Below are 24,177 nucleotides of genomic sequence, written 5' to 3'. Positions count from 1 at the left end.
GACCATCATTTGCATGGGGTCACACCCACTTCCGGCTTACGCCTTGGAACCCCGACACAGCTTTAGGAGCACTGTCTTCCTGAATTCCATGCTTGCCTCTCTGCGCTGCGTCGGTGTATCGTAAAGGAGATACGCTACGGCGGCATAAATATGCGCCGATGTATGTGAATCCGGGCCACCGACTTCTGTTCCTTTAAGTGCAATTTTAACAAATTGGGATTCTGTTTTTTAGTTACTACGGGATTTGTTTCTCTTTTTTTATAGCTCTATTGAGATTGACATTTAGGATTACTGAGTAATCGTGCTGGTGAAATCTGTTATAGTTGCAAGGCAGCCAGGCCTATTTTGATCTGTGTGTGGGATTTTTGAGTGTCAACACCAGACCAACAGTTGATGTTCTATGCTGATTAATTGCAGGACTACTCAATTCTGGTACGTTTTGTTCACTTACTCTTTATCTCATTTGTTCACATTGAATGATACTGTAAGTGTCCATGGGAGTATTTATTGATTATATATGTTTTATATTTGTTCACAATTATGAATTATAAGATGATTGAGCAAAACTTAAAGGCGTTGTAAAGGCAGAAGTTTTTTTTAATCCTAATGCATTCTATGCATTAAGATAAAAAGCCTTCTGTGTGTAGCAGCCGCACCAGCACCCCCTAATACTTACCTGAGCCTCCTCTCTGTCCAGCTATGTCCACAAATTTGCTCCCTCTGCTGTCAATCAAAGTCAGTTAGCCAATTAGGGGGGATAGGGGGTGTGGCCAAAGGGCAGCTATGTGTCTGAATGGACACATAGAGCTGCAGCTCGGCTGCCCTCATAACAAGCTGCTTTTTGTTGGGGCACTTGACATAAAGGAGGGGCCAGGAGCAGGAAGGAGGGACCCGAGAAGAGGAGGATCTGGGCTGCTTTGTGCAAAACAACTGCACAGGACAGGTAAGTATAACATGTTTGTTGTTATAATTTTTTTAAACAAGACTTTACAATCCCTTTAAAGGGGCAGCAAACCTTTGGTGGAGTCCTCCAAGGAAAACATGGCCATTGGTATTCTGTGTCCACCACAGGGATCCATTTCTAGTGGAAACTCTCAATGGGATATTGTTGAGCAACATTTTGGGAGGAGCAAAGAGTTTTTCAGGGTGGGGCAAATCACCATACAAGCCAGACTATAAGAGCAAGTGAACTGGGAAGGACTTAACATATTTGGGCAATTTTAGGGTACCGATGTTGGTGACCTTAGGCTAAGACATAGGCAACCTTTAAGCTAAACACGAATGTACAGCGCCTATATGTATAGGAATAGTATTTTTAATTTTAGATGAAATCTCACTGAAGGCGTCTTACCTTGATCCAAGTTCTCAGAAGAAGAGGGGGGAACCTTCCTTCCCAAACTCCTCTTTAGGCAGCAGCAAAGGCAAAGCCAGAGACTGACTCAGAAGCAGAAATTGAAGGGGCCTCACCTGTGATCTGCAGCCAGAAAAAGTACGGAATCAGACTGGGAGCAACCATTTAAACAGAGGTTACAATGTACCTGTGGAGGGAGGCTACCACTCTCCCTGGAGCCATAAGATGAGTCTGAGTAAGAAAGGCCCTCCGACCCCTTGCTGCAATTGTTATTTGTCATATGGTGCAGTGTCCCCAAAAGTGAACTAACAACCTTCGCTGCTGTGGAGAACAAAGGGGGAAACCTTTAGCACCAGACGCTATAGGCTGCTGACTCCAGAAAGCATTCATAGAGTGCTATGCTGGAATGTGGGTGCTAGGCGATGGCTAAAAAAATGTGTGAAAAGAGGAAGAAAAGTGACCCACGCAAGCCACTGAAGATGGAGATGCGAAGAAATAAGGCCCCATCCCTGCTTTGTCCTTCACAATAGACATATCTCCCAAAGGGGTCTTCAGGGCCATGGCTCTGTGACTGGCAGACCATGGTCCTAGACCCTGCAGCTAACTCAATATGATTATTGCCCATGCAGGATCCAGTACCTGAAGTGAATCTTCTCCAGGCATGGGCACAGTCCCAAAAAGCTCAGGCAAGAGTCAACCAATCGAGAAGCTACAGAAAGAAGCCACATTGGCTATGGTACAGCCAATAATTTTTAAAGAATAATCTTTAAAAGAAAAAAAACCTCCACATAAAAAAGGTAATTTCTTAGTGGGGAGTCTAGTGGAAAACAGAGACTAGAGTAAGGGGGGGGGGGGAGTTATACAGGGCATGCAGCTTTGCTTTTTTGCCAGTATCCAATCACCTGAAGGTAGCTGAATATAACCCATGTATAATAACTAAAAAACCTGTGTCCTGTAGTGTATGACTAAGGAAATTGGATTTTTGATTTGCCACTTAAATCCATTCTTTGGAATGCAACACAAAACACAGGTCTCATCCATTCTTCCCAGTTTAGTTAGCGCAGATCATTTAGTATATGAAGGTAAAGAAGGCATGGCTAACCATGTGATAAAACATTTATGACAGATGTGCCCATGAACTGTTTGGCAAGGATCTGTGCTTTAAAAACTTTGGAACTCTGCTAACCACTGTCTACATCTGAACTGGCTGTCATTTTGTATTTTTCTTTATGCAAATGCTATGTGCATTGACATGCTGGTTCTCCAGCTTCAACACTTTGACTCACTGATCCAGGACAAGTATGCAGATAAAATAAGCCATTACTGTGACTTTTGTTTACTGTAAACTATTTGTCACAGGTCTCCAAGTTTGAAAGGCAGTGTTTTAAAGATCAGCCTGACAATTAGAATTTTCAGAAGGTGGTTAGTCATGGATGCCCCATATGCATCAGAAAAAGTTTAGCTGGGCCTACACAGATACAAAAGAATTCTAGGCATGTGGTTTAGAAGAACAGCTTGTGAAACTGACAAAACTTCAGAAAACAATATTTTATATAGCTCTGCCTTTTATGCTTAAAAAAAGGAAAAAATACCTGTGGTACAATCCCTCTGACCAGGAGGCTGGGGCTTAGTGGAAGACAGCATGATCCATTCAGAGCAAAGAATTGTTTGACATCCTCCAAGCCATTCTTAAGTATTTCCTATGAAAAAACACACAAAGATATTTTTAAGTCTTTGAAGGTTCTCATTTATCAAAATCATGGTATAAAGCAATAGTTAATCAAATTCAGCTGAATTTGTACTGCAATACTGCAGGACTCATTTTTGCTACTCATCCAAGTTATGTTTTTAGCTCTAATGCTTGTCCTTCTAGTGACTGTAAAGTTATTTTTTGAAAAATGACAAACATGTCATACTTACCTGCTCTGTGCAATGGTTTTGCAGACTGCAGCACTGATCCACCTCTTCTCCGGTCCACCGCCGGCACTCTCTGCTCCCCCTCTTCTCCATGTGCCACCATAGGAAGCCACATCCTATGGTGGCACACAAGTGGGTTCGATCTTAAGCGAGGCTGTGAGTGACTATCAACACAGTGTGGCGTTGCCTCACCCCCAGCTCACTCACCATTTGATTGCCAGCTGCAGACTTCATGTCCAATGAGGAGACAGAGCACAGCGCTGGATTCAGATCAGGCTCAGGTAAGTATTTGGGGGGGGGGGGGCAAACATAAATTTTTTTTTATGAAAAAAAAATTAAGACTTTCAACCACTATAACTGGAGAACTGAAGACAATTTGGATCAGTAAAAAAACATTTCAACATTGCATCACGAGTATGAGGTAAAGGTGTAGCACTAAAACAAATGGCAGTAAAAAAAGTTCATAAATGAAATTCAATGGTTTGAAAATGCCAAAAAGTTCATAACAAAATCCACATTGAGTGAATCAGTGAGATGAATTAGGTATGAAGTCGTCACCAACACCCATTAAAACTGACCCTTACCAGAAATGCATAGGGTATCAGCATTGAATAAACCAATGCAATATCCACGGCTCCTCCTATCCAACGACCAACTGATACAACAATAAGGAAACTTTGTTTATAATAGCATACCAGATATTACAATAATAGGATCCGCGCTAAGGTAAATTATAAAATGCTGCTGCCTCCCTGAAGGACCTCAATGAAGAGACCTATATAGTAATTGGAACAAGAAAAGGGTAAGTGGCACTCCTGTGGAAATCAAGGGGCCAAATGAGAAGAATGTGGGTCCCCAGGGACAAGTGTATCTGTGTCAGGTAACCTGTGATGGGGCTAGATCCAATAATAGGTGGACTCCCTATAATAACATACTGGAAGGAAAGGAAAGTGTGTTAAGGTTACCCTTATACTGGTAAGAGATGTGCCAAAAAGGTGTCTATGCCTGGGCCACCAACCTCCTTTGGTTTCCAGGTATCGTGTATAAAAATAAAAAGTATTGGTGTATAGGTATGTGCTTCTATACAGATGGTCAGGATCCTGTGCAGACCAGCAGATTGCTGGATGTGGTATTACCCGTGTGTAATAAATGCTGTTTAGGCAAACATGTGATAGAGAACCTATATGTGCATGGAGGTATAATATGGCAGAAGCTGGACCTTCTCTGTTTCCCCGCCCACACTCCGGGCAGCCTGTGTTGTACAAAGAGGATGTGTGGGCGGGAAAGTTCAATCTGAGCAGTTTGCTTGAATCCAGCAAGTCTCCTGGAGGCTGGGACTGGCCAAATAAGGCCCCATACACACGGTCGGACCGAACCGATGAGAATGAACCAAAGTTCAGTTTCATCGGACCAAACCGACCGTGTGTACAGGCCATCTGTCTGTTTTCCTTCGGTCCAAAGTTTTAAAACATGCTTCAAAACCGAACCGATGGACCGCTGCCCGATCAGACCAAACCGATGGTTAGTACAGAAAAGCATCGGTTCAAAACCCGCGCATGCTCAGAATCAAGTCGACGCATGCTTGGAAGCATTGAACTTCGTTTTTTTCAGCACGTTGTGTGTTTTATGTCACCACGTTCTGACCCGATCGGTTTTTGAACTGATGGTGTGTACACACATCTGATAATCAGGCCACTTCAGCGGTGAACCAATGAAAACGGTCCGTCGGACCATTCTCATCGGTTTTGTCCGACCGTGTGTACGCGGCCTAAGTGAACTTCTCCTCTGCAGCTAAAGATATTTTTTTCTAGCAGCCTGTGACAATACCTTGCCCTAGGTGATGTGTTATAATGTTGGCTCACACTGACATGCTGCTGTTTGTCTGCAGTGCTGGTGTACTTCCTGCATGTTGCCCCTGGCTTCATAGAGGTTTCACATTTCACACTGCATGTTCTGAAAGTGCACAGAATGTCCTGCATGCTGCATCTTTGGTACACTTTCAGAAAATGCAACAAAAATGTGCAACCTAAAAGTCTGAGGTTCTGCGGCTAAGGAAACCCGCCAGTACACCATCACTGCAGCCAAACTGCAGCACGCCAGTGTGAGGCCAAAGGCTTGTATTCACTTGCAGCATGCACTGCCACTCCTCTGAAAAGTGATCCATGCTCAGGTCACTTTTCAGAGGCATTTGACAGACAGTGAGTTGATATCACATGTCCTGCCTGTTTTAACCACCTAAATGCCAATCCCTCCAGGTAATAGCATGACTCACTTTGAACTTCATATTTCCATTACTCTCTGTAGGTATTAGATGTGCTCTCACCTTATTGTTTGCACATCTAAATACCTAAGGGTACTTTCACACTGGGGTGGTAGCGGTAAAGCGATGCTAGTTTTAGAAGTGCTTTACCGTCGGGTTAAAACCGCTGTGCTGCATGATCATCTCCTTTATTATTTTGGGGAGAGAGCCATGCGCACTTGCGCTGCAATCGTGATGCATCGCGGAATCAAATCGAATTGTGGACTTGATAATCGTAATCGCATCGAATCGTGAGATGCACAGCCCTACCACATAGCGTAGTATGTAAACAACTTCCAAGGGATATTTTAGGTGTTAAAAAATAAAGTATAAAATAAAATAACGTATAAAATGCAGCTGGTGGACAGACGCCGAAAAGGCATTTGACCGGGTGGACTGGCAGTTCATGATGTCTACCCTGGAACACATAGGACTGGGGGATAAAATGAAGAACTGGGTGGCAGCGGTGTACAATGGACCGACGGCACGGGTGAGGGCCAATGGGGTACTGTCAGATTCATTCCCAATAACCAACGGGACGAGACAGGGATGTCCCCTGTCACCTCTCCTGTTCGCGCTGTCGCTAGAGCCCTTCCTGTGCCATGTCCGTCTAAACCCGGACATCAAAGGCATACCCACCACAAAAGCGCAATACAAAGTCTCCGCATACGCAGATGACCTGCTTTTTACCCTTACGGACCCCGACGCCTCCCTCCCGGCCCTTTTTTGGGAATTTGATACTTATGGTAGGCTCTCCAATTTAAAAATCAATCTGACGAAGTCAGAGGCCATGGGCATAGGGATCCCACAGCAACAGCTCGCCCAGCTTAAAACTGGGTTTAATTTGAAGTGGACGAAAGTTGCACTTAAGTATCTAGGGACGTACATCCCCCCCTCATTCACACACCTCTACCAACTGACAGAGGTTCGGAAATTACTGACTCAGTGGACTGGGGGACTGCACTCTTGGTGCAGTATGCTATGCTGATCGTCCCCCCCGGGGACTACCAGATCCCGGCCCTGACAAAATGGGAAAGGGACCTAAATACGCGGTTCTCGCCCACCAAAAAACAGACCATAATCCGCTTCACACACAAATCATCTTTGTGTGCGAAAACCCAGGAGACGAACTACAAGATTCTTACTCGCTGGTACAGGACCCCAGACCTCCTAAATAGACTATTTCCCAACACTCCCGACACCTGCTGGAGATGCCAGCAAGATAAAGGCACATTGCTCCATGTGTTTTGGGCCTGTCCACGGATCAGGAGCTTCTGGGGAGAGGTACGCCAGAACACCCAAAAATGTACAGGGTACACAGTGCCGGATGACCCGGCTTACTTCCTCCTGCACGCAACCAACATACCACCAGGAGTCTACAAGAAGTCAGTGGTGCGTCACCATTTGGACGCAGCCAGGGCCTGCGTGCCTCTCCGTTGGAAGTCCCCTCACCCTCCGACTATCGCTCTCTGGCTGAACAGAGTAGACGAGATCAGTCGAATGGAAGACTTGATCCTCTCCAGCCAACAGCGTCAGGAGACATACTCTGAGACATGGCAGCTGTACAACATTTTTAAGTACTCGGACGAAGGTCAGAGTCTTAGAGAGACCGATTACCCGATGTTAACCCAGCTGCAGGTGTAGTACCTGCTCTCCTTGACAAGCTGAATGTCCGTGTCATGAAATACCTCAGCCACCAGATGGCGCTAGCGGCGCATCGGCGCGCGCGGGGCACACGCAATCGCGGCAACGGCGCGCACGGGCACGCGCACCGGCGGCAACGGCGCGCACGGGCACGCGCACCGGCGGCAACGGCGCACGGGCACGTGCAAACGGCAATTCGGCGCCAAAACAAGGTACTTAAGGCGTCCTGGGAGTCTGGCCCCTTGCTGTCCGGTCTGAAGTGTTTCCTGAACCTGCCAGTACCTGTTACCCCTGCTTGAATCCTAATCCTGATACCCGGCTTGTTCCTGTTGATCCTGTCTTCCGCCTGCCCTGACCTTTTGGCTTGCTCCGACCATCCCTCTGCCTCATCCCTGGTACTCTGCCGCCCGCCTGTTACTGACCCGGCTTGACGACCCCTCTACCATCCTGACCTTCCTGCGCCTGATCGGCTGGTCCAGCTTCTCTCCGGCTTCTGGGACTTGCACTGTCTTCTGGGACTTGTTGCTGCTTGATCTTCCAGACCTCTTCCCACCGGTCTGCTACTTGCCAGGCTGCACCTGCCTTCCAGAGACTCCATCAGATCCTGCAGAAGCGACCAACAGCCCCTGCATCAGCGTCTCTCCAGGCGCTTGTGCGACTCTGCATTTCCGTTCCTCCTGTCTACTCTATCAGGGGTCCCGGAATCAGAGGAGTAACGGCTGCCACTTCCTGCACGTCGGGCTCACCCTCTGAGGTACGTGACAGTACCGGACAGCCATGTCCGAGCCCGCGCAGGGAGTGGATCCTATGCAGGAACTTTGCCGCCATCTTGAGGGACTGACCCAGGCCGTCCGAACCTTACAAGAAGGCTACACGCGTTTGGAGAATCGTGTCCAGGCTCTATCTACTCCCACCACCGCTGCAGCGGCTTCTGGGGCATCTGCTTCCCCATCCGTGATCATGCTGCCGCCCGAACCCAAAGTCCCTATGCCCGAGAGGTTCGCGGGTGAACGTAGTAGATACCGGGCCTTCCGCAATGCTTGCGAACTGTACTTTGCTCTGCAGCCACGGACCTTTGTTAGAAGCCACTAAAGTGGGTTTCGCCATCTCACTGCTGTCTGGCGAACCGCAAGCTTGGGCCCATCGCCTCCTGGAAAACAAAGATCCATCACTTGACAATGTTACTACTTTTTTCCAAGCCATGTCTCTGCTGTATGAGGACCCTCACCAGGCCGCCTCCGCGGAGGCCGCTTTGCACGCCCTGCAACATGGTCGCAGACCAGCAGAGGACTATGTGTCCGAGTTTCGCAGATGGAGCTCAGACACAACCTGGAATGACTCGGCCCTCTGCTACCAATTCCGCCTTGGTCTTTCTGAGCCACTGAAGGACGAACTGGCCCGGGTAGGAGTTCCAGGGACCCTGGAGGCATTAATTAACCTGACCATCCAGATCGATCGGCGCCTGAGGGAGCGCCGAACGGAAAGGACCACTACCCCATCTCGTCCGGTCTGGATGCTGCCACGGGTGCCTCCCGTTTCCAGTATAGTTCCTCCGGTTCCTTCAGCCTCATCTATTCCTGACACCTCAGAGCCCATGCAGTTGGGTCTCCTCCGTCCTTCCCTGACGCCCGAAGAACGACAACACCGCAGGGTCAACAACCTATGCCTGTATTGCGGAGAGGCCGGGCACTACGTGAGGACCTGTCCTGCCAAACTTCGTAAGTGTCTGTCCATGTCTTCCGTTCACCTACCTGTTCTGCCAAGTAATTCCGCTCATCTGGCTATTCCTATTCTCTTCCAGCTTCCAGGAGAGTCCATCCAAGTCAGCGCTATAATTGACTCAGGGGCCTGCAGCTGCTTTTTGGACCAGTCTTTCGCCATCAAGCATCGGATCCCTCTTCGTCCCAGGACTACTGGACTCTCTGTTTACCTAGCGGATGGCTCGGTGCTAAAATCCGGACCAGTCACCCGAGAAACCCAGCCTCTACCCACCACCATTGCTGAAAATCACCATGAATTGCTATGCCTAGATGTGATTCACTCTCCCCTGTTTCCTGTCATACTGGGGGTACCATGGCTTCAAATTCACAACCCGCAGATTGACTGGACCACGGGCAAGGTCAGCTTCGGTTCTCTGTTCTGCCGACAGCACTGCTTACAAGTGTCACCTCCTCCTCTGCCTTTACTTTGTATGGACTTCGACATCGAGACCCGTCAATCTGTTCCAGAAGCTTACCACGACTACCTGGATGTTTTCAGCAAGAAGGGGGCTGAGACCCTTCCACCACACAGGGCCTACGATTGCCCCATTGAACTCCTTCCAGGTGCTGAGGTTCCCTTCGGAAGGATCTTTCCCTTAACAGGACTTGAACTAGAGACTTTAAAAACATACATCGATGAAAGTCTGAGGAAGGGGTTCATCCGCCCATCCACATCACCCGCGGGAGCAGGCATCTTTTTTGTGGAAAAAAAAGACCATTCCCTTCGCCCTTGTGTGGACTATCGGGAACTTAATAAGATAACAATTAAGAACCGGTACCCTCTCCCCTTGGTGCCTGAACTGTTTCAACGTCTTGGGTCCGCGGTTGTCTTTACCAAACTAGACCTCCGTGGGGCCTACAACTTAGTCCGCATACGTGAAGGGGATGAGTGGAAAACCGCTTTTCGTACCCGTTTCGGGCACTTCGAATATTTAGTCATGCCCTTCGGGCTCTGTAACGCCCCAGCAACGTTCCAACACTTCGTGAATGACATTTTTAGAGACTACCTGGACCTCTTTGTCATCATTTATCTGGACGATATCCTGATCTTCTCCCCTTCTCTGGAAAAACACCGGCTACACGTCAGGAATGTACTTGAGCGTCTCCGAACCCACGGACTGTATGCCAAACCCGATAAATGCGAGTTCGAACGCTCAAGTATACAGTTCCTGGGGCTTATAATTTCCATAAAAGGCGTTGAGATGGACCCCCAGAAGGTCTCAGCGATTCTCGACTGGCCAGCACCTACGGACCGAAAGGGCGTTCAGCGATTTGTCGGCTTCTCGAATTTTTATAGGAAATTCATCAGAGCTTTCTCCAGCATCATTGCTCCTATAACGGATTTGACCAAACAGACTGCTCGTTTCCGCTGGACTACAGAAGCCCAAACAGCCTTTGAAACCCTGAAGAACTTGTTCACTTCGGCATCCATTCTCAGACACCCCGACGCGAGTTTGCCATACATTCTTGAGGTGGATGCGTCTGAAACCGCGGTTGGGGCAGTTCTTTCGCAGAGACAGGGCCCCAAGGCTCTGTTATACCCCGTTGCTTACTTCTCCCGTAAGTTGTCTGAAGCAGAAAGAAATTATGACGTCGGGGACCAAGAGTTGTTGGCAATAAAGGCCGCTCTGGAGGAGTGGCGTTACCTCCTGGAGGGCGCAGCGCACCCAATTTTAATTTACACTGACCACAAGAATCTCGAGTACCTGAAGGTGGCCAAGAGACTTAAACCACGCCAGGCCAGATGGGCACTTTTTTTTACAAGATTCTCTTTTCATATCACATACAGGCCAGGGTCAAAAAACACCAAGCCGGATGCTCTTTCCCGCATGTACGGAGATTCAGGGTCTCTCAGTCCCCCTGACACCATCTTGTCATCTGGGAACTTTCTATTGTTACAAAGGGACTTATTACCGCAAATCAGGCAAGCCTCTGCTGGAATTTTCCCTTTATCTGGTTCGGAGCTGCAGTCCAGGGACGGTTTGCTATGGCATCAGGACAAGATCTTCGTGCCCGAGAGTCTACGAATTGATGTTCTGAGCTCTTGTCACGATCATGAGTTGGCCGGTCACTTTGGGATACAAAAAACCTCGGAACTTTTGCAACGCACCTTTTGGTGGCCTCAACTTCTGAAGGACTGCAAGGACTATGTGGAGTCTTGCACCACGTGCATTCGCAACAAGGGAAGCAAGCTTAGAGCCTGGGGACTCCTTAAACCGTTATCAGTGCCAGAGAGACCATGGAGAATGATCTCCATGGATTTCATTGTGGAACTTCCCCCATCAGAAGGCTTCACCACTATCTTTGTGGTCGTGGACAGGCTCTCAAAGATGGCACACTTTGTCCCTTTGAAAGGCACACCCTCTGCCCCGGAAACAGACAAAGTTTTCATCAGGGAAATTGTTAGGCTTCACGGCGTCCCAGCGGACATCGTGTCCGATCGGGGGGTGCAGTTCACGTCTAGGTTCTGGAGGGCACTCTGCAGTAGTCTCAAAATCGGTCTCTCCTTTTCATCAGCATACCACCCACAGTCAAATGGGCAGACGGAGAGAACAAATCAAACTCTTGAGCAGTATCTCCGCTGCTTCTCCTCGTTCTCTCAAGAAGATTGGGTGTCCCTGCTGCCCTTAGCGGAATTCGCTTACAATAATTCTATTCACTCCGCCACCAAACAGTCACCCTTTTATGCCAACTACGGGTTTCATCCTCTGTTCCTGTCTAATTCTATTCCGGAGAGTACGGTACCCGCTGTCCAGGATACTCTAAACTTTTTCAACACAAATAACAGGATCCTGCAGGAGACAATGACTAAGACACAGGAACGCAATAAAGAGATCTTTGACAGGGGAAGAAGAGGAGAACTCAATCTGGAACCTGGAACCAAAGTTTATTTGTCCACTCTGAATCTAAGACTTGCATGTCCCACGAAGAAGCTAGGCCCTAAATTTGTGGGCCCCTTCTCTGTTAAAAGAAAGATAAATGAGGTAGCCTACGAACTTGATTTACCAGAAACCTTTCGAATTCATCCAGTCTTCCATGTTGCTTTGCTCAAGCCGGATGTTCCCAATCCCTTTCCTGAACGAGATACTGGTCCCCCAGAACCGGTATTAGTCAATGGGGAAGAAGAATTTGAGGTAGAATCCATCCTTGATTGCAGGAGGAGACGCAACCAAATTCAGTTCCTCGTTAAATGGAAGGGGTATGGGCCCGAGGAGAATTCATGGGAACCAGAGGACAACATACATGCTGAGAGACTAATCCAATCATTTAAGGACTCGCATCCACTGGAGATGTCTCGATTGGGCATCCGGAGGCTGCCCATTGGAGGGGGGCAATGTCATGAAATACCTCAGCCACCAGATGGCGCTAGCGGCGCATCGGCGCGCGCGGGGCACACGCAATCGCGGCAACGGCGCGCACGGGCACGCGCACCGGCGGCAACGGCGCGCACGGGCACGCGCACCGGCGGCAACGGCGCACGGGCACGTGCAAACGGCAATTCGGCGCCAAAACAAGGTACTTAAGGCGTCCTGGGAGTCTGGCCCCTTGCTGTCCGGTCTGAAGTGTTTCCTGAACCTGCCAGTACCTGTTACCCCTGCTTGAATCCTAATCCTGATACCCGGCTTGTTCCTGTTGATCCTGTCTTCCGCCTGCCCTGACCTTTTGGCTTGCTCCGACCATCCCTCTGCCTCATCCCTGGTACTCTGCCGCCCGCCTGTTACTGACCCGGCTTGACGACCCCTCTACCATCCTGACCTTCCTGCGCCTGATCGGCTGGTCCAGCTTCTCTCCGGCTTCTGGGACTTGCACTGTCTTCTGGGACTTGTTGCTGCTTGATCTTCCAGACCTCTTCCCACCGGTCTGCTACTTGCCAGGCTGCACCTGCCTTCCAGAGACTCCATCAGATCCTGCAGAAGCGACCAACAGCCCCTGCATCAGCGTCTCTCCAGGCGCTTGTGCGACTCTGCATTTCCGTTCCTCCTGTCTACTCTATCAGGGGTCCCGGAATCAGAGGAGTAACGGCTGCCACTTCCTGCACGTCGGGCTCACCCTCTGAGGTACGTGACAGTCCGGGAACAGATTAGATACACTCTACGCCCTTAGGGGCGCCTTATACCGACCCTGCTCGTGCAACCCCCCCTCTTCCCCCCTCCCATCTTTCACTGTACCTCTCTCTACTTCTTTCTACTATACTCTTTAGCTTTTACTCTATTTCACATACGGAAAACGGATCTGGAGGTTAGTCTGACCGGGCTCCGCCACCGAGGCACGAGGTGATAGCTCTAAACCCTGATAGACACATCCTTACAGGGGCTCAGTTATACTTTATTACTGCACTGAAATACTGTGTCTATGATTATGGATCCACATGTATATTTGTACCTGTATACAAGATCTATTGTCTCTATTGTTATTATTGTATGTTGGCGGTCCGCGAGGACTGGCCTTTTAATGATAAATAAAAAAAAAAATGCAGCTGGTGGTCCCAGTGTGAGCTGGGTTACCAAACCAGATAAAAACAAAGATAAGCAGAGCTGGCCGCCTGTCCAGAGCGGGCTGGAAGTGCTAACCGCTAAAACACTGGTGATCTCCTCTGCAGACCTCTATGCCGGCTAGGACGTAGGCATGCGTGCATGCTTGCGTATAGGTCCCCTGACGCGTTTCGTCATGTGACTTTCGCAAAGGTGATGTAAGCACAACACGTCTTCTCCTCTTATACGCAGCGGCATGTGTGTCCCTCCTCCTATGGGGATGGTTTAATTGGGCTAGGCAATGGGCTTGTTTGTTCCCGTAAATTTGGGTAACCCTCCCTCCGTTAACCCCTAGAGGTGCCAAAATAAGAGTTAGATTAATCACATGCCGTCTGAGACAATACAATCATTGGCAGATAAAATTAGATTAGGAAGTAGCGGCCACTTTTGAAAGAAACAAGCTTATACATGTGAAATCATTATGTACAATAGCTGAAATTTAGTACAGAACATCGCTAAGAAGACATTTTGTGAGATTGAAATGTGTAATACATAGTGAAGATTTGCAAATTTTGGGCTAATGAGTGTGTATGTCTAGTGCCATAGGGCCAGATTCAGGTAGAAGTGCGGCGGCGTAACGTATCATAGATACGTTACACCGCCGCAAGTTTTCATCGCAAGTGCCTGATTCACAAAGCACTTGCGATGAAAACTACTCCGGCGCAAGCCCGCGTAATTCAAAGGGGCGTGTTCCATTTAAATTAGGCGCACTCTCGCGCCGGACCTACTGCGCATGCTCCCTTTTGAATTACCCGCCGTGCTTTGCGCGATGTGACGTCATTTTTTCGAACGGCGACGCGCGTAGCGTAATTCCGTATTCCCGGACGGCTTACGCAAACGACGTTCATTTTTAAATTTCGACGCGGGAACGACGGCCATACTTTATGGCTGTAGATTTGTTGGGCATAAATCCCGCCTGATCCGGGTGTATGACTGAGGTAATTACTTTATTTAACCTGAGGGCCAGCACTTTCGCAAGGAGTTTGATATCAGACTGGAGTAGTGAGATCGGCCTGTATGAGGCCGGATCCACTGGGTCCTTGCCCGGTTTAAGGATTAGTACAATGTGTGCCTTAGCCATGGAGGATGGGAGGGCACTGATCTCCCTTGCAGCATTAAATACCCTCAGTAGTCTGGGCAATAGGATCTCCGAGTATTGTTTATAAATCTCCATGGGTATTCCATCACCCCCTGGAGCTTTACAATTGGGGAAGGTCGCCACTGCCTCCTGTAGTTCTTTTAGGGTCAAGGGAGAGTCCAGCTCCGAGCTCTGGGAAAGGGATAGACACTGAAATGCTATGCCGTCCAAATAGGCGGACAGCTCCTCAGTGCTACAGGTCGAAGCCGGGCGATACAGCTGTTCGTAAAAATCCGCTAGTGTCTGTATGATTAGGTCGGGAGTATGAACCAGTCGCCCAGCTACGGTCCGCAGTGCCCCAATAGCTGGGGACTTCTGTTCAGAGTTCGCTATCCTAGCCAGGAGACGACCCGTCGTCTCTCCCTCCTCAAAAAATGCAGTTTTGGTGAAAAAACGTTTTTTTTTCGGCCGCGGAGGCGAGCAGGTGCTCATACGCAGATTGAGCCGACTGCCACGCCCCTCTAGCTGTCTCAGTGGGGTCCTGGACATACTTAGTCTCTAATGTGTGGACCTGCATCTCCAAAGCCTCCCTGAGAGCCTCCGAACGCCTCTTAACCTTATTGACCTCCCCACTGAGCAGACGTTTAAGGTACAATTTGAAAGATTCCCATTCAGTAAGGATAGATTCTGGGCTGGGCTGGTCCATAAAAAACCTCCGGATGCTCCCCTCTAGTTCTTCCGGGGCAGTAAATAACTGAAGCCAAAAGGCATTGAACTTCCAGGGTGCTCTGGGAAGAGCAGATGGATGAGACACCGTAAGTGTTATTACCATGTACGAGTGGTCCGAAATACATCTAGGTCTGTAAGCAACATCAGAAACCGAGGGGAGCATCGCGGAATTACCCACCGCCAGGTCTATCCTAGATAGCGACCCGTGAGCCTTCGTAAAACATGAGAATTGTCTAGCTGTGGGGTTTCGGTGTCGCCACACATCCAGCCTTCCCACCTCCCGTAACAACCTTGCCAACGGGGTGGCCCTGTGAGGGTCCGCCCCGGGTGCCGGATGTTTATCCAGCCCCGGGTCCAACCAGCTATTGAAGTCCCCCACAAGAAGCATCGGGAGATCAGGCCTACCCTCCAGGAATTCCAAGAGGAGCCTCAACACCCGAGCGTCAAATGGGGGAGGAATGTAAACACACGCCAAAATACAGTTCAAAATTCCCATCCGACAATGTAAAAACACAAACCTCCCCTCTGAGTCAACTTTAGAGGCATATTCCTGGTAATCCAGGGATCTGTGTACCAGTACACTCACACCCCGAGAAAAGGAGGTGTGAGTGGAATGGTAAGCCCTACCCACCCATGAGTATTTCAAACAACTTGTGGTATCATGTGTCAAATGCGTTTCCTGAAAACATAAGATAGCAGGGTAAAACTTCTTCATACATGTAAATATCATTGTGCGTTTCAGGGGGGAGTTCATGCCCCTAACATTCCAGGAGATCAGGGGGGTGTCCTCCATTGCAGAAGCAAAAGTAGTACTCGGGCATGAGGGGCGATGCGGGTAGTCTTACACGATAGCAAATTATCGGATGGCCAAAATAAAAGAAATAAAAAAGAAAGAAACGGTAGGTACAACAATATTCCCTTGGACTGTAGGACAATGAGTACTTCAAAATATAACCAGGCACAACGGTGCCCCCAACCATTAGTGCAATGGTGCTTAGGCAGGCCCCATTCGGGCAAGCCATCCCAATTCCCAGGAGGGCCCAGAAGGAGCCCAAACATGGTCAGGCAGAATGCCAACAGGGCAAGAACAGGCACTCTAACCCAGCTCAAACGTGAGCCCACTATTCCCCTCAACATCTCAGCTGAAGTCTTATTCAGTTGCATGATACAGTCACAGTTTGTTTCCTAGCGCTTTGGAAAAGTGAAGATATTTCCCCGGCATCTGGTACAAAAGAGAGAACCGGACCTGCAAGCAGGATAATTCAAAAGTCAGAGCCGCAGTTCAACAATATGAGGAAAGTATCATGCCCATTGCAGAAGCACAGTCAGTGTGTCACGGATCAAGCCATGGTCAGTCTCCTCCCGCGTCAGCCCTGCGGTGGCGCAGGGCCTGTTCATTATGATCCAGCCAAGCCATAGCCTCCCTGGGGGACTCAAAAAATTGTGCATGCCCCTCTGCGGTTACCCGCAACTTGGCCGGGTAGAGCATGGCATATGGTAGCTGTAGGGCCCTCAGGCGTTTTTTGACATCAACAAATCTTGCTCTGCTCCTCTGCACTTCGGCCGAGAAGTCCGGGTAAAACGACACTCTGACCCCATTAAAGGTTACATTTCCTCTATCCCGTGCGCAGCGGAGAACCGCCTCTCTGTCGCGGTAGTGCAAGAGCTTGGCCAGCATCGACCGGGGGGGGGGCCCCTTGTGGGAGGGGTCGGCCCGGTACTCTATGGGCTCTCTCCACAGTGAAAAATGGCGAGAATACTTCCCTCCCGAACACTTCTATAAGCCAGTTCTCCACAAACATGGTAGGGTCTCTGCCCTCTGTCTTCTCCGGGAGGCCAACAATGCGTATATTATTTCTGCGTAAACGGTTCTCTGTGTCCTCGGCTCTGCTTAGCGTATCTTGGGCCATACGATGTGCCGCTCTGACTTCATTCGCTATATGTGGGAGCTTATCTTCCAGGTCACTTACTCTGCTCTCAACCGCGGTTGCTCTCTCCCTGACTTTTTGGAGATCCTGTCTCAGAAGGGACACCTCCTCTCTCAGGCCCCCAAACTGCTCCTTCATGTCAGCATTGCCCACCTGCACTGCCTTTAGTATGTCTGCCAGCGTCGGTTGCCCCACATTATCTTGTGTATCATCCGAAGGGGGGGGAGCATCAGCGTCTGCCTCTGCCCTGGAGCTATGGGGTGTTTCCTCCGCCTCATGTCCCCACTCTAGCTGTGCTGCACGGCCTCCACCTCCTCCGCCATCTGCCGACCCCCCCGCCCCAGTGCTAGCAGGGCCCTTGAGCTTTTGGGCAAAAAAGAGCATGTCCCTCGGCTGCTCCTTACCCTGAGTCTTTGGTGGTTTCCTTGCGGTGCCTTCCTTAGGCTTGTCAGCTCGTGGTGTGCGCTGTGAGAGGGCCGCGGTGGCGCCATCTTGGATGTCCGGTCCCGTCATCTCCGCCGTTCCGCAGCGGGTCTTTCCCCTAGTACAGAGGGCCGGGGGTGGGTCCGGGCGGTGCAGGGACTTGGTAGCCAGCTGATGGGTCGAAGGGAGCCGGATCAGAGACGCCGGGGAAGGATCGGTATACGGATCAGGCAGGAGCTGTGAGAAGTGCGTCCTCTCACATGCCGGTCTTGGCCACGCCCCCCGACGGCCATACTTTAACATGGGCTGTGTAAAGTTAAGGCACCCAAAACGACGACTAACTTTGCGACGGGAAACTAGACTAGCGGCGACGTAGCGAACGCGAAAATCCATCGTGGATCGCCGTAACTCCTAATTTGCATACCCGACGCTGGTTTACGACGCAAACTCCCCCCAGTGGCGGCCGCGGTACTGTATCCTAAGATCCGACAGTGTAAAACAATTACACCTGTCGGATCTTAGGGATATCTATGCGTAACTAATTCTATGAATCAGTCGCATAGATACTCTAAGAGATACGACAGAGTATCTGAGATACTCCGTCGTATCTCCTTTGTGAATCTGGGCCATAGACAGTCCATACTGAGAATGGAACTTGGGAATGTTCAGTACACACTGAGAATGGATAATGGGAATGTATACATAGAGGGGTCATATGTAGAATATTACGGCGAATAAGAAAAAAAGGAATAATGTGGTACATTTAAATTCATCTAATGAAATGAAAAACTGTGCAATAGAGATGCAGATAGTTCCAGGCAAAGATAATAACCTGTGTATGTGGATCCTAGCACCCGTCCCTAATGGATCATAGCTAGAACCTTACGTGAGGTACTTAAATAGTTTTGAATTGTTATAAAGCATAAAAATTCATAGTGCATTCACCTAATAATCATGGAATGTGTGGCTGGTAACCCAGACAAAAGGGATATATGTGTTAAATTCCCTATATAACTATAGGTATGTGTAACTATAGGGGTTCATGGGGTGTTTTAAAATAGTCAATTTCATACGGTCCCCAGTGGAGGAGTATCTATTTGAAGGAGTGTGTATACTTTAACAACCGTGTGATAATAATCAATTAGATAGTTTAATTGTGTGACACTCCTGCCTATTTATTTATTAGGAAGTATGATTGGAACTCAGCAGAACTCAGAGGTTTCTCAGGTTTAACAACCAGTGCACTCTCTTATGTAGCAGAAAGTTAGGGGTTACATCATCACAACCTCACATGAGTTATCAAAGTATACAAGCTTATTCCACTATAAGCTGAAGTATGGGGATTAGATTAAAGTCCTTCAAAACAAATGTAATCTGACTGTATTAACTTTGCTACAGTGTATAAATGTGATAAGTCTCTATGCAGCTAGTATTAATCTCTGGCAGTGATATTGTTACTTCACAATATTTAGAATAGTACTATCTATAGAAACAGTCCTTCAGTATGTGATTAGAAAAGATCCATGTAGGAACAGCATTCATCAGTAACAATCCCCACAGCTTGAATGCATTTAGATATCTGGTCACAATGCAAAAAGCAAATCTTAATTCAAGATACTTGCGGTTCTGCTGGTGGTTGTAGTACACCGGAGGAGGGTTGTAGTTTATAGGTGAAGGGGTCCAAGAATCCTGGAAGCTGAGGATTTCCGGTCAGGCTCAGGCTGGGTGCAGTAGGGTACAGGCATGTAGCCTGTGGATCAGGGGGATAGAGATCCGATGTGTGGAGAAAGGCAGGTGAGGAGTACTGCACTGGTTCCAGGGCTTGGTGCTGGGAGTTGGTGCTTCTCGAGTGGCGGCAGGGATCCGACAGAATAACCGAACACCCTGCCGCCATCTCTGAGGAGTTTAAATAGCCCCGAATTTGCGGGGAAAACGGGGAAGGACGCAGAGTCGCACTTCCGCGTTCCACGCTGGAGCGCAAACGTCCGCGCACCGGAAATGACGCGGACGTCTTGCAGAACGGAGCGCAGCTGCTTGGACAAGGCTCAGCTGCGCTCGTTCTGTACAGGGAAACATCAGAGATGTTACAAATTGGATCTATATCGTTGGTAGCCTACCCTATCTAGTAGCATATAGGGCATGGAACCTGAGAAAGAGACGTCCTAGTGGTGACATTATATTATAGAGTCCATATAGGGTAGTACACCAGAAAGAGACTCAGATCAATGTGAGATGCCTCAGTCTAATTTAAGATAGGTTGGTGGTGTGTTACTTGGATAGGAAACATACCCAAAGGGCAATTGTTAAGAATAAGGAGAAACTGCCACCGGGTGGAGGACTATGATATTCAGGCTGATATCCTCATCAACAGATTCAGAGAAAAGGGCTACAAACAAGATCAATTATATAAATTGAAAGAGGACATACAAGGCATGGATAGGGGAGCCCTGCTCAATAATAAAAAGCCACAACAAACAACAAAAATGGACCTAGCCTTCATCACTGAATATAGTAACCAATACCAACAGAAAGTCAAATGACGAAACGCGTCAGCGGACCTGCACGCACGGACGCACGCCTACGTCCTAGCCGGCATAGAGGTCTGCGGAGGAGATCACCGGCATTTTAGCCGTTAGCACCCCCAGCCCGCTCTGGACAGGCGGCCAGCTCTGCTTATCTTTGTTTTTATCTGGTTTGGTAACCCAGCTCACACTGGGACCACCAGCTGCATTTTATATGTTATTTTCTTTTATACTTTATTTTTTAACACTTAAATAAAATATCCCTTGCAAGTTTTTTACATACTACACTATGTGGATATAATTTTTTTTCATCCGAGTGACACACCGCACATCCGCCGCCAGAGATTTTTAACATCTAAGGAGCTGCACGGAGGGCAGACACCGGCTGGTATCCATTTGAAGGTATTGTTCACCGGGAGGAAGCAAGGCACCATCACCAACTGCCTTTCACCCCATCTGGGGTAGCTACATTTGGTGAGTGGGGACCTATGAGGGGAGCACCACAGTCACTTTATCACTGGATCGTGAAAGATCGGCACTGAGTTATACCACTTTCGGTATTAAAGGCGTATTAGTGATTGCATCTGTGAACTCTGACAACCTAATCCATCCATTTCTGGCAGTTTAACCAGATTACTATGGAATAATGGGACCTGCAGTTTAATTGTCTCTAGAATTGTCGTATGATCTTTTCCCATATACATGGACTTGTTCCATAGTGATTGAGGATCTTTGCAATTGAGTTATTATTTTTTATATATTTGGATCATTTATTAATTTATGATAATAAATGTTCATTCTTAATTAGTCGCTTGGGAGGTAATAGGATACGTGAGCCTATATTATACCTCTATGCACATACAGGTTTTCTATCACATATTTGCCTACAACTTCGACCTCCTTGATCGCCACAGCAGCGCCACTTACCCTTTTCTTGTTCCAATTAGCATACCAGATATGCTTGGCTCTGATTCAAGCAAACTTGGCTACACATACACTCCAGAGATGAAACTCAGTAGTCACATATATAGAGGATGGAAAGAAAAACCCTCATTGCGCAGACATCCAAAAACTAGAACATTTATTAAGTGTATGCTAGACATAAAAACTCACATTATGTGAAATGGTAATACAGGGTTTGACAAAATTGCTTGGAATCTAGGAGCCAGCTAAAAAAGTTAGGAGCCAGAAAACGTGCCCCATCCCGCCGAGCTTGTGCACCGTAGCGAACGCATATGTTACGTACCTGGTATGTTTAGAGTCTGGTTGTAGGAGGCCTCTCTTACGGCTCTGGTTCACGAGCCACTGAAGTGGGAACAGCGGACTCGGAGCACAGCGGGGTAAGAGTGCCGATGCAGAGATGAATAGATGTAGGTGGCTGAGTCTCTCTGGCGGGGAGGTGCAGACGGCACTGAGGCAGAAGAGGGGGTCAGCGACCCTGACAGGTGATACGACTGCAATGGCAACAAGCTGATGAAGAAAGCAGATAAATAGGAAGCAAGAAGCAGCAGGGTCAGGCAAGCCGGGTCACAACGGATAATCAGATGGTTCAGATGCAGGTAACTGAAGCGTAGTCGTGGTGCAAGCAGGTGGGTCTGGCAACGGTGGGTCCAATCAGAAGGGTAGTCAAACAAGCCGGAGTCAGGGATTAGAGAGATACGGATAGTCAACAAGCCGGGTCAAGGTTCAGTCAGTAATTCAGGATCAGGTTTCAGGATCAGGTTTCAAGTGTAAGTTCACTCCAAAACTGCAGATCAGGCAGCAATGTGTTTGAGTCCAGCAATGGCTTTTAAAGTGTGCTTTGGCGCCAAAAACGTGCACACGCACGCTCCCGCTATCGTGCACGCGCGCGCACCCGTTGTGCACGCGCGCGCCCCCGTTGCGCACGCGCAGGCGTGCGGGAAGTGCTGCGGTGTGTCAACATGGAGGAACCCTGTTGTTTCCTCAGAAACGAGGATGGATGAGGCTGGGAGGTAAGTCCCTGACATTGCCCCCCCCCAAGGGGCAGCCTCCGGATGCCCAGTCGGGCCTTTTTGTCTGGGTGAGCAAGAAAAAAGGCACGTAATAACTTCTTGGCGTGTAGATTACCTTCAGGTTCCCAAGAGTTATCTTCTGGGCCATACCCCTTCCACTTGACCAGAAACTGGTTTTGTCCTTGTCGCTTCCTGCAGTCCAATATAGTTTCCACTACGTACTCTTCACAACCATCGATCTGGACAGGTTCAGGAGGCTTGGATCCTCTGTTAGGGAAGGGATCAGGGGCTGCAGGTTTGAGTAGAGAAACATGAAATACAGGATGTATTTTCAGGGAATTAGGTAGAGACAGTTCATATGAGGCTAAATTAATTTTCCTCTTAACCGGGAAGGGTCCCATAAACTTAGGTGCCAACTTCTTAGACGGGCAAGGTAATCTTAGGTTATTTGTGGACAGCCATACCTGATCATCCGGTTTGAGATCCAACTCTCCCCTTCTTCCCTTGTCGAAGAATCTCTTGCCGTCAGCTTGAGCCTTGGTTATTGCTTCGCGTAATACCTGGTTGTTACGTTTAAAAAATTCCAAGATATCTTGAACCGCTGGAACTGCTGATTCTGAAAAGAAATCTGGCAAAAATGTTAAATTAAAACCATAATTAGAGAAAAAAGGGGATTGCCCGGTAGCTGAGTGTTTGGCATTGTTGTATGAAAATTCTGCTAGAGGTAGCAGCGAGACCCAATCATCTTGAGAAAAAGTTGTAAAGCATCTGATATATTGTTCTAAGGTTTGGTTTGTTCTTTCGGTTTGCCCATTGGTTTGGGGATGGTAGGCTGAAGACAGAGAAAGCTTAATTTGTAACTTCTCACAAAGGGCTTTCCAGAACCGAGAGGTAAACTGGACCCCTCTGTCGGAGACAATATTGGAAGGTACTCCATGTAGCCTGACGATTTCTTTGATAAAAACGCGAGCAGTTTCAGCAGCAGAAGGTGTATTTTTCAAAGGAAGGAAGTGAGCCATCTTGGTAAAACGATCTACAATCACAAAGATTGCTGTACATCCTTCAGAACAGGGAAGTTCCACAATAAAGTCCATTGCAATCATTTCCCAAGGTCTATTGGGCACGGGTAGAGGTTTTAATAGACCCCAGGCTTGTTTTCTGGATGTCTTGTTCCGATTGCAGATGGGGCAAGAGTTGATATATTTCTTACAAAAGTCCTCTAAGTCAGGCCACCAGAAAGTGCGTCGCACTAATTCGAGGGTTTTACGAACTCCGAAGTGCCCCGCTAACGGGTGGTCATGGAGAAGTTTTAGAACTTCCACTCGGGTATTCTCCGGTACAAAAACTTGACTCCCTCTCCAAAATAAACCGTCTCTGGAAGTTAATGAGATATTGGGGGGTTTGGAAGATTCGGAAGATGCTTCTCTGATCTTGGAAAGCAGATCGGTATGCAAAAGTAAAAAGTTGCCATCCGGAAGGATGGTGTCTGGAATGGATGTGTCCTTCGGGTTGTCATGCATTCGGGATAATGCGTCTGGTTTAACATTCTTGGATCCAGGTCGATAAGTAATATGAAAACAAAAGCGAGAAAAGAAGAGAGCCCAACGGGCTTGTCGAGGTTTTAGCCGTTTAGCTGTCCTTAGATACTCCAAATTTTTGTGATCTGTGTAGATCAATACAGGATGAGCAGCGCCTTCAAGTAAGTATCTCCACTCCTCTAAGGCGGTTTTGATGGCCAACAGTTCTCGATCCCCCACGTCGTAATTCCTCTCTGCGGGGGAGAGCTTTCGGGAATAGAATCCTACTGGATGCATTAAATCCTTGTCCCCTGAGCGTTGTGAGATGACAGCCCCTACCGCCACTTCAGAGGCATCTACCTCAAGGAGGAAAGGCAACGCTGGATTGGGATGACTGAGGATTGGAGCGGATGTAAAGAGTCCCTTCAGGGTATCAAAGGCCTTTTGAGCTTCAGGATTCCATCGGAAACGAAGATTCTGCTTAGTGAGTTGAGTAATGGGAGC

The 24,177-nt window shown here is 48.4% G+C and overlaps 1 protein-coding gene across 1 annotated transcript in view; it reads right to left on the bottom strand.

Moving 5' to 3' along the window:
• Positions 1 to 24,177, bottom strand: part of PIK3C2B (phosphatidylinositol-4-phosphate 3-kinase catalytic subunit type 2 beta) — a 1,746,470-nt gene that overhangs the window by 504,818 nt on the left and 1,217,475 nt on the right. Inside the window, 1 exon segment of the mRNA XM_040339537.1 lies at positions 2,944 to 3,051. Within this exon segment, the coding sequence (XP_040195471.1) occupies positions 2,944 to 3,051 (108 nt within the window).

Source organism: Rana temporaria, chromosome 2, assembly GCF_905171775.1.
Source record: "Rana temporaria chromosome 2, aRanTem1.1, whole genome shotgun sequence".
NCBI lineage: Eukaryota > Metazoa > Chordata > Amphibia > Anura > Ranidae > Rana > Rana temporaria.
This window is presented reverse-complemented; position numbering and strand designations above follow the sequence as displayed.